Raw genomic sequence first — 11,344 nt, 5'->3', positions numbered from 1 at the left:
GCCGGGTTTAAGGATACCTGCTGATAGCCATGGAGCCTGGGCTGCTCCCAGCAGCAGGCTGAGATGACAGAAGCCCTGCTGAGAGCAGCCCAGGCTCCGTGCCTATCAGCAGCTACCCAGAACCTGGGCTGGCTGCAACTGGGAGGCTACAAACAGCTGCTGCCTCCTGGCCCCAGCTACCTCCCAGCCCCAGATCCAGCCCTGAGCTCTAGGGAGGCAGCAGATACTGGCAATGATCCTCACTGTGCTGCCCTTACTGCCGCTTCTGCAGAGCAGCATGTGAAACCCAGCACATGCAGAGCACAGCGGGCGGCGCAAAAAGCTGTCTGCCGCTCCAAGCTCCCCTGGCCACACTTACCCTGCAGGCGGGGACAGCAACGAGGGGCTCAACCCTGCGTGCTGCCCACGCTGCTCCTGTGCACACAGGGGAAGTGTGACCTGGGCAGTGCAGAGTTTGCAGCAGCAAGCAGCTTCCCTGCGCAGCCCCTCCACACACTGCGCTTGAGAGAGCTCAGGGGAGGGCAGCAGGGCCGGGAGTGCAGTGCATGTGAGGGCAGCACATTGGGAAGCACTGCCGGTATGTGCTGTGGGAGGCAGCTAGGGAGCACTGCTGGTCTGGGGCTGGGAGGCAGCTAGGGAGCTGCCTCCCTGGAGGCCAGGGCCAGGAGGCAGCAGCTGTTTGCAGCCTCCCGGCTGCAGCTGGTCCAGGCTCTGGGTAGCTGCTGATAGCCACGGAGCCTGGGCTGGGGGACAGGGGCAGCAGGAGCACAAGCAGGGCTGGGGGGCACAAGCAGGGCATCCTACCATGTACCCCCGCCCTTGTTTTGTTTGTTTTTCTGGCATGCTGGCACTCTGGCACCTTCCAAGGTAGGCATTGTGGGGGTTTTCGGCACTCTGGCCAAAAAACGTAGCCTATACCTGGGTTAAATATTAGGAAAAACTCCCTCACTGGGAGAGTAGTAAAACACTGAAACAGGTTACCCAGAGAGGTTTGGAATCTCCGTCCCTAGAGGTTTAGAGACCCAGGTAGTCAAAGCCTTGGCTGGAATAATACAGGTTGGGATGGTCTGCTTTGAGCAAGGACTTGGACTAGATGACCTCCTGAGATCTCTTCCAACCCTAATTTTCTATGATTCTATACAGATTGCCAGTGTCGGGCCAGGCCTCTCTTGGTCTGCTATCTGGTACCATGTAAGCCAGTACAGCCTGTTCCATGGTTGAGCTGTTGGCAATTAAACCAGTGCTCCCATGTGGGCTTGCCTAAGTGAAGAGGGTATGTGGATACCCAGCAGGACGAGAAGCAAGACCTGTCAAAGGGTGGATGAGCTCCTTGTGAGCCAATAGCCACCAATACCTGGAGAGGAGATGGGTGCCACCCTGGAGAAGAAACACCAATCATGCAAAACAACTCAACTAGGGTTGTTAGAGCATCTAAGGTGCCCCACAATGGTTGCAGTGGCCTTGGGACTGACTTGATACAGGCTACAGACATAACAATGTACATGTATCCCGATACAGTAGTTTATAAGGTGATATTTAATACACTAGTGATACATGTTGTTTCTTCACCAATTTAAATAACTATTCACAAAGGATCTGATGAAAATTTAATTAAATTTGTTAAAATTAAAATGGCAAGAATTATTTTATACAAACTAAAAACACTTCCTACATATAACTAAAGAATTTCAGATTGAATTCTTTTCTACCCTGATTGAGTTTCTTTGTGAGGCAGGCTGACAGGTTAAGTTAAAACCAAAAAAACTGTGAAGTATACCTTAAGTATTGTCGATCCTGTCAAACAGCTATTAGCAACATTGCTTACTCAGTCACATTGAGGCCAACACTTTCTCAACTCATGCATATCAGCTTCTCCCCTTGTCTTGGGTAGTGTTACCCATTGCACAATTGGTTAAACTACTACCCATCCAACAAGCCTCTCATTAAGGCAGTTGGTAATTAGATTCCCAATCCCCAATGTTCAGAGATTGTTAAGAAAAAATATGCAATTTCAGACAAAGTTCATAACTTAAAGCTGAGCATAACAACCTCATTGTTACAGATTGAATTCTCAAGACATTCAAATGACATGAACTACAACCCAGAGTTTCCAAATATTGAGAAATACAATTACTGAATCTCCATGACTCCTTTAAAAAAGTTTGCCAATAAAATATTGACAAAAAGGATCCATTCTCCTCTTTATAACCACAAAAGGGGACTGGTCACAACTCTTTTACTATCATTTTCTCACTTCTCTAGTTAACCATCTCTTGCAGTCACTTCATACCTATGTATCATGGTTCAACAGCCAAGTGTTTAAAGAAGCAAGAAGTCCCAATTCTAATTATCACCCTCTCCACAGTAGCAGAACAATACAGATCTTAATGAGAAGATGGCTGAAATTCAGATAGCAATACGAGTGCTGCTTCTAGAGCTAATCACAGGATTCTAATTCAATTCCATGGGAACAGGTTTTATTTATTTTTGGCAGATTTAAAGAAATGAAGAATTACTAGCAACAGAGCCACTCAATTAGCCCATCCTGCTTACAGCTCCAAAGGAAGAATTCTCCATGTTAGAATTCTGCTCAAGGTTTCAAGCTTTTTGAAAAGACTTTATTCTGGACATCCAATAGTCATAGATTCTTATCTGCTGTACTCTTCTCTGAAAGTCTGCTTTGCTTAATAAATTAGCTCACAGGGACAATGTGGTATTGGGGGGGGGGGGTTGGTGCTAGGGCCAGTTCTCTGGCTCCCAGGAATTAACCAGGGAAATCTGGCTTTGGGGAATTTTCCCATGATAGCCACAACTTCAGAGGAGCCTTGCCTTGGCCAGCTTTGCAGCATTTAGAGTACATGGAGATAACCAGCTGCCTAAGGGTTATTAAAAACTGTCACACCAACCCTCATCCTGATTAGAACAAGACACTTTGATAAAAGAGCTGTTACCTACATTATAGTTAGGATTGCAAACTGGCAGAAAAGACTTGCTGTGAATGGCACATTTAAACTTGCTTAAGTTAATATTTTTAAAATTAACAGGGGGATAAGGACATGGAAGAACAAAAATGTGTTCATCTACTTAGTTAACACATACTGCAATAGGGCAAAATCCTAGTGAAGACCAACAGATTTTTGTATTCATGTGCATTAGACTTGGTTGTCTAACTTCTGAGTGGCTGGGGACCATGGACTCTACAGGTCCGCCCTCTGCAGGTTGTGCCCCCCTGACTCTTGAAGCACGGGCAGACAGAGGAAGCTGGGAGAAAGGAACAGGAGCAGCAGCAACAGCAGCAAGAGCAAAGGGGGGAGCAGTGCCCGAGCATGTTGCTACATGTTAGTTAACATAAGTCTTCACTTCCAAAACCCTTCATAATCCATTTCTTTCCCACCTTTGTTTCATTCGGTATTAAGGGGTCAGCTTCCACAATGCCAGCCTCCACTGGTCTGATTTTCCAACAGGCATCTTCATGCTTTCTCCCATGCTGCCCCTTACAGCTGGCAGGAGTCCCTGTAGACATCCGCAAAGCTGTCTCAGTACCCTTTTTTGGAATGCTTGCTTAAAACTCTTTTTTTGCAATACTGTAATATCTAAAAGGAACTTTACAAGCATTAGGCTATGGATGGTGTTACAGCTACCACCCGTATAAATGATGAATGTGGGGTGGATGAATAGGACTCAAGCCCCAGGTTCTGACTCAAGAAAGGGCACCAGAATGGCTGCTGCCCAGGCAGTCAGAGTAGAGTGGCGGCAGCAGGGGTTGAGGCAGCCTCACTCTGATGTCAGGGCAGATACCGCTGCTGGTGTATGTGCCAAGGAAACCAGCAGCTAGGGGGTTAACAGAGCCATTTTTGGGTATTGCTACCCAGCTGCCTTTCCACTGCCATATTTACCTTTTCTAATCATGCCTGGTGACACCATTCAATGGTAGGGCTCTGTTAACCCACTGGCTACTGTGCTACAAGAGCTCCGCCAGCAGCTGCGGCTCCAACACCTCATACAGCAGGTTTGGCCTAGGGTGCAAACCTGACCAGTTATGCCTCAGATGGCTACTGCCATCATAATGACCAACATCACCCCACTGTTCCCTGTGCTTGCCTGTCTGCTCTCATCCCTTATCTTGTACCTAGAATATAAGCTCTGTCTTCTGAATTTATACAGCACCCTCACTGATCCTGATCCATGACCAGGGTTCCTAGGCACAATGATAATACAAAACAACAAGTTAAGAACATATTTTTTCCTCTAACAAAGGGAATTTTGTTGACCGCACAAGCCTTTTGATCAATTGTAGCAGCAATAGGATTAGGTACAAATCAAAATTAATACTTATACCTTGCTACACAGCTACAGGCTTTTATGTTCCCAGACAACAGCTTTCATCCATAGTATCTTTTTCTCCCACAAAATTTAAGGGATCAAAATTCTCATCTCTTGTCTTTAAACCATACAGAATTTTTTCAGAGAATGTAGGTAGATTCAGAAAGGTACTTAATGCTTAAACTTAGGCCCATGCTTATCAAGGTTACAGCAAAACAGAACATCAACTTTCCCCACATTCATAAAAAACAATAAAGCCAAAGTTTGCCCTCTTCCTTCTGAACCAAGCAGCCAAGCCAGGTTCAGAAACTGTGGCAGGGACGCCTGAAAGGTAGGCAATTCCTTTAGGTCGCCAAATGACTCTGGCATAAAGAACGTGCCTGGCCTTTTGCTTCAGATTCCTTTGCCAATGCAGCAGTGTTCCCAGCAAAAATAAGTCACCGGAATTCTTTTCCACAGAAACTGTACTCTGAACAAGTACTGCAGTGCCTAGTCTAAAGTATATATGTAAAATATATTACTGCATTCTTGGCACTTCCTTTGTCTACTTTATATTCTCCTTTGGATTTCCTACCAGTTTTCACTTAAAATAAATACCTAAAAGAACATTTGTATGGAATAAAGGTGGTGTAAGCCTACCTTTAAGAGGTCAAAAGGCTTCTCAGCTTAAAGATTTTAATTGAAATTGACGATTAATACTTAAATGATAAATAATTCATCCTCTATTTGGAATTCATCAAAAGCCCCTTTTCACATCAGCCCAGCCAAAACTGGCAAACACTTGTATCACTGTATTTACTATGCCAAGATCTTCAAACTGGGTAGAAATTCAAGCAACTGGAAAAGAAACACTTTACAGAAGTACGATGTAACATATGTACTGAGATGCAAATGCTTTCTGCTAAATTTCTATTTCCTTACCTCTCTTTAAAAGCAGTCCTAATAAGCAGGCCTCAAATACTTACCATTGCTAAGCATACGTCTGGCAACTTCCCAGAGAACCAGTCCGAAAGCCCAGATGTCAACCCTTTTATAAGAATCAAAACAGTCTGCTTGGATGGTTTCGTCCAACACTTCTGGAGCCATATAACGCTTGGTACCCACACGAGGGTTGTTCCCCACATCCAACTGATTAGTGCTTTGGGAGTGCATAACTGCAAGACCTGAATCATAGAAAGCACTGTCGTTAAATTTGTTATTGTATTATGGGTATCTGTGAATTCAAACTACATACAAGGGATATATACACATTCCATAAACCAAAAAGTTACCTGAAAACAAGCAATCAACTAGGTGCAGCTGTGCAAAGAATAGCTGTGTCAGCTCCAAAGTTGCTACGTGACAGCAAAAAAACAATCAGTTTGACCATAGACTTAGACCAACTATCTCTTAAAAGATTACCTCCACCCATGTATATTGCACTGTTATAAAGCATTATCATTTCAAGGACTAAGTGTTTTGCAGCCACTGGATGTCATCGTTACTCTAGGCACGTATAACCAGAAGGCCAGGCATCTGTTACTTAAAAAAAACAATTCTACCGAGAGTTTATATGTATTTATGGAACTTTTGGGTAGGTGGATGCGTCTGAACTGTGGCTAAGGAAGAAGAAAAATACTGCATGACCAATCCAGGAGTTTAAAAAAAGGCCACACATGCACGCATGGTGAAAAGTAAACATCCTTAAAGTGATCTGAAATGAGTCAGCCAAAACCATTTTACCTGGTTAGCACATATCTCCAAATATTAAAGCAAGGAACATTATGTGAGAGACTAAATTATAGTAAATTTGGGAACACAAAGCACCAGTTTTCCCATGGTAAACAGAATCATTCCAAATTGAACAGCAATAGCTGTATGACATTACTGATAATAAAAACACTCTTCCCGACTTCCTCACCCAGTTCTGGAAGAGCAACACGTACCACTTAACAGGAGTTTATTTTAGCTACATCTTTATAAAGCTTCTACCACAGACCCCTGAAATGTTAAACTCCAGATCATTACTGGATTCCTGAGTCTTTTGTCAAAACAGTCTCTGCTTCACACTGCAAGAATTTGCAAATACTTTCCTGCAGTTTAAGTGCATTTCAAGTCAATTTGAAGTTGCACAGCAAGTTCTCTCTCTTTTATTACTGAAGAAGCTACTATAGCAAGTCTGTTCTTCAGCTAATGTCTCTCTCAGCCCCAGTAGTAGTACTGGATCCTTTCTGAATCCTGGAGGTAAACTTAACGGAGCAACTTTATCGGTAAACTTTGGGAACACAACAGTTTGAGGAATCTGATTAGCATTCTATCCAAACTGGGCAAAATGCAGGCTTCTCCTGTATAAGATCCAATAGACTGACAGGTCAAGAGTTTAAGGTTCAGGGACACAAGTCAATCTCATTCTACCCTACACGCTAAACAGTTTTGCAACCAGGTCAGGGGACAACGGTTTTGTAAACGGGTCCTCAACATGGTGGCATTTGTACTACTTTTTGACCTCTAGAGATATTGCACTGTTTTGAATGCATTTGTTTTTCACCTCAGGAAACATGGGTGCTAATCTGAGTTGGGGGAAACCAAGTGCTAGTCAGGGCATCAAATTACTACAGACTGACAAGGAATGTGTTAGGGGCAAGAAGGAAAGAAAAGTTTGAAAACTGTACCAGTTCCATCTCCAAAAACAAATATGAATTAAATAGGTTAACGTTGGGATCATTTGTACAATGGACTATTTTGTCTGGAAGTCATTAAACAGTGAGGAGACATAATATAACTACTTGGGTAGATTTGCTATTGGTTTCAGGAAAACTGGCATTTAGTGTCCCTTCAGCATGCACAAGCTTTGTTCTGCTCTGTAATAGAAAGCTATTGCATTACTATGAATCATTTTGGTTATGGATTTCTTTTGTCACTTCTATTAAGTATAAACTAGAATCTACCTGTCTTGAGTAACAATCCAATGGAGCTAACTTAATGTATAAGACTTGGCAATGTGCACATGTCAAAACAATTTTTTTGTCTAAAGAATTAAAGAACCTGCTCTTAATTTGATTCACTGGCATATGTAGTGCATTATATTACCTAAGTCACTGCTTTACTGACCATGTTCTGGAATAGGATTTGCGTAATGCACCTCTAAAGCTATCATAAGCTGTGCTGCATTCAGTTTTTATCTGACCACAATTTTCAGATTGTTAGCACCACTGCCTTAGAGTACTTGCTAAAAAGGTAGGCACAGAAAAACACTCACCTCGGAACAGGGAGAAAGGGAAAGGAAGTGTGTGTGTAGGGGAGGAGTGGGGGGAGAGAAGAGAGAAACCACAAAAGAATTAACAATAGGATGGGCACCCAGAAGGACTTAATTCATCCTAGATGCGCAATACCTTCTTTAGTTAATCTCCTTTAGAGAAAATGAATGAAGAAGAATGCCCTAAAAATAAATGCCTGAGATTTCATATAAATAGCCATTTTCTCACCATTATAAAATATATTACAGCAAAAAAAAGTAATTTCCATTCCACCTTGGTGTGAAAATACCAGCCTACCACCTGCAGTATATTTTGACATTTTCAGATAACCTAGTACAGAAAGCATGAACAGAGAACTACTGTGGTTATGAGTCAAAAGCAAAATAAATCAAATTATCCATTTTCTATTTGCTATTTCCTCAGAGGAGCCAACCCTGTGGAAATGCAGTTGTCATTTACTCACCAGCAACTGCATTTATGTTAGTCACTGTGGCAAGGTGAGGTCCCTGGCTAGCCACCGAGCTAGCTTCCCACCTGCCTCTGGGCATGCTGCCCACCAATCTCACTTGCCACACCTTGATGGTAATTAATAATGTTAATTAAGGTGGCAGGCAACCCACTGTACACCCTGATATTGGGGGGGGGGGGTCTATCCGCAGCTCTGTTCCATCCCTACACCGCAGCCCAAGCCTCGCAGATGGCATATCAGGCACTTAGCTCAACCGTTGCCTTCGCCCATTAGCTGTGGCCCCCAACCCTGGGGACCTTTGGCCTCCGTAAGCCCTGGGCCTGTCTCAGGCCCAGTCGGGACCCCGTGCTCCTTAGCTCTTCATGGGCGTCCGTCGCGGAGAGCCCCTAGCCCTTTTGACCCTTTGGTCCTGGCCCCAGCATTGACCAGTCGAGTGCCTCAGCGGGGTTTTCGCCTCCTGCCGGCACTTATAGGTTGGGGTCCCCCATTCCCAGCTCAGGTGCTCCTGGAAGCGTGCCTGGCCCTGCAGGGTCACTCCCCCAGCAGGCTCAGGCGCCTCCAGAAGCTTACCTGGCCTACCCTGCTCAGATGCTATATAGCCCACCCAAAGGTGAGGGCTGGGGTTAAGGCGCCCCTACTTGCCTTTCACCAGGGTGATCACTGGCCTGGCACTTCCTAGGGGCTCCCGCACCACTGAGAGCCCCACCAGGCCACCCACTCCATGCAGTTTTAAGTCATGCCCAGGACCAGGAGCCTCCAAACCGTCTCCTACAGCTCCCTCCTTACCTTCAGGATGTTCCAAGCAGCCTTGCAGCCAGGCTATGTTACTGCCTGGCCTGCCAGCAGCAAACTGCCCTGTTTATATAGGCAGCCATGGATCAAAAATGGCTGCCACAATGAAGCTCCTGTTGGCCACTTGGCTTGGCCCTTAAAGTGGCAGGCACCTACAGTGCTCTGCCAGTCACCAATCCTGACTGTTCTACATTTGGGTCACTAGGATATTGAGGTTTATGCAAAATATATCCTCCTAAGAAATATCCTTCCATGTGTTTGGAGTCCAGGTGATTATTTCATAATATTCAGTGTACAATATTAAAAGGACTGTTCTACCCTCTTTTTTCTTTTAGCTTCTTCTTGCTCAAATAGAAATACTCATCCCAAAAGATCTTGCATATTATTGAGCCACTTCGCTTTAATTCGTCTCAGCATTGGCATTTGCCTAATTTAAAATTCACACCAGTTATTCAGGAAGTGCTTTTTTCACTTCTATGAAGCATGATCAAACCTGCTGAGGTCAGCGAGTCAAGTCTGACATTGCAAGCAGCAATGTTTCACCAGCAGGATATTAAGTTGTTAAACAACAACAAAAAATACCTTGGGGCAAGAAGTACATAAATATATTATTCTAAGTAAGATCCCAGCCCAGACTAACTCCCACTACTCCAGAGATGGATAAAACTCTAAAGTATTGTTTGCTCTTGAATTTCAAAAGGAAGCACTCAACAAATGACAAAAAAGGAAGAAAAAAAAAAAAGAAGAAACCCTCATGATCCAACTGATTTTTTTAAAAATGTTATAATATTCCACCACATTTTCTGAACTAGACAGTATTTATGAAATTAAAAGTTTTATTTACTGATGAAGACTAACTACAGAATTAATCCAACATTGAAGATGCTTGCAAAAATCAGAAGTGATGCTAGACTTATTCACCTGGAACAGATTACTTTCTAACTTCTACATGCCCTCTAGTGGCAGTCATCATTTTCAAGGCTATTCCAAAACACAGATTTAGGCAATTTTAAGGGACATGCATTACATAAGGAACATGCAGTTTGTGCTGTTAGCACACTAAAACTCACCTAAATCTGCTATGCAGCATTGTCCATTTTTCTTAACAAGGATGTTTTTGCTCTTCAAGTCCCGATGGGAAATAGCAGGCTTCCCTTGTGTCCCAAATATCTCTATGTGCAAATGTGCAAGACCACTGGCTATGGACAGAACTATTCGTAGGCAGCTGACAGTATCAAGCGTTGTAAGCTGTAGATAGTCGTACAAAGACCCCATTTCGTGATAGTGTGTAATTAACCACAACTGGGTGCTGGAGTTTCTGGAGGTCATATCTGAAGCAATAAAACCTGAAAAGACAACATTAGATTTCAAAGCTTCCAAGTCTAAATGACCAAAATGTCATTTACAGTGTTCTTGTCATTTAAAATCAGAATTGAAACAGTCTTCTGCTGTAATGTCACTTTGGAAAAAAATAATATAAAAGGAAAAAGTCTTAAATATATTTTTGTGATTAAGTGAATTATATCAGTAAAGTTTTATTTGTAGGCCCCCAAAAAAGGACATGCAAATAAGCTTTCTAAGTTGGTCTAATAAAAGATATCAAATTCACCCAAGGAACCTTGTAAGCTCTCTAAGAACATTCACCTTCTCAAAGTTTAGTTGCGACACTACTGCTACATTTTTATGGTTGTTACCAAATAATGTTTGTTTTCAAGAGGAATTACAATAAATATAACGTTTGTAGCTTTGATTCCTAATAATTTGAACAAACCGATTCAGCATTTGTCTGCTACAATAATCAAAACCAGATCAAATATTATTTAGATTTCCAAAATTAAATAAGCATCACTCCATAGCTCTAATCACCCTGAACACAATTATAATCATTTCATTGGTACATACCTCTTAATCTGACTCTTTAACGAAAAACAATCAAAGTACCAATCAAGCAGATAGCAACCTGCACTGCACTCCACTATAAAAGCTTATCATCTACTCCAGGGGCGGGCAATTATTTTGAGTGGAGGGCCGCTGACCCAGTTTTGTCTTGGGACCAATGTTCCAGGGCCAGCACCAGTGGGGCCCAGAGCAGGGCGCAGGCTGGCAGGGGTCCATGGAGCTGGGCTGGGCTGCACCAGCAGGGAGGGGGGAGCTGGCCCGGCTCCATAGAGTCCCTCCCAGCTGGAACCCCGTGCTCCTGTCACCTCTCTCTGGGCCCCACCGGCACTGGCCCTGGGACACCAGTGCGGGCCCCATGCTCCTACTGGCTTCCTGCCCGCTCACACCCAGTGCCCCCCCAGCCCCGCGGTACAGGCGGAGGGCAGAGCACAGCCCCGACCCTCTGTTCACCAGCAGGGAAGAAACTGGTGCTGAGCGTGGGGAAAAGTGGCCCCTCACTCACCCCATGGCCAGCGCCCCATGCTATAGGCACTTGCAGGCTGTGCGGGGCTGTCCGGAGCAGGCACAGGCAGCTCCAAGCTGGTTGCAAGAGGCTGCAGCACGGGGGGCTGGCCCTTGGGCAGGG

At 44.1% G+C, this 11,344-nt stretch overlaps 1 protein-coding gene across 9 annotated transcripts in view; it reads right to left on the bottom strand.

Moving 5' to 3' along the window:
* The window catches only part of ACVR1 (activin A receptor type 1), a 118,435-nt gene that overhangs the window by 13,989 nt on the left and 93,102 nt on the right, over nt 1–11,344 (bottom strand). For 8 of the 9 annotated variants that reach the window (XM_025199936.1, XM_025199935.1, XM_025199934.1 and 5 more), the window contains 3 exons: nt 9,891–10,166; nt 5,595–5,657; nt 5,289–5,486 (listed from right to left, as the gene is read on the bottom strand). In XM_025199936.1, the coding sequence (XP_025055721.1) occupies nt 5,289–5,486; nt 5,595–5,657; nt 9,891–10,166 (537 nt within the window). The remainder of the gene's footprint in view (nt 1–5,288; nt 5,487–5,594; nt 5,658–9,890; nt 10,167–11,344) is intronic. The other variant, XM_025199933.1, reaches the window with a different exon arrangement.

This window comes from Alligator sinensis, unplaced genomic scaffold (assembly GCF_000455745.1).
Source record: "Alligator sinensis unplaced genomic scaffold, ASM45574v1 scaffold389_1, whole genome shotgun sequence".
NCBI lineage: Eukaryota > Metazoa > Chordata > Crocodylia > Alligatoridae > Alligator > Alligator sinensis.
Note: the sequence above shows the minus strand (reverse complement) of the source record. Positions and strands in the feature narration are given on the sequence as shown.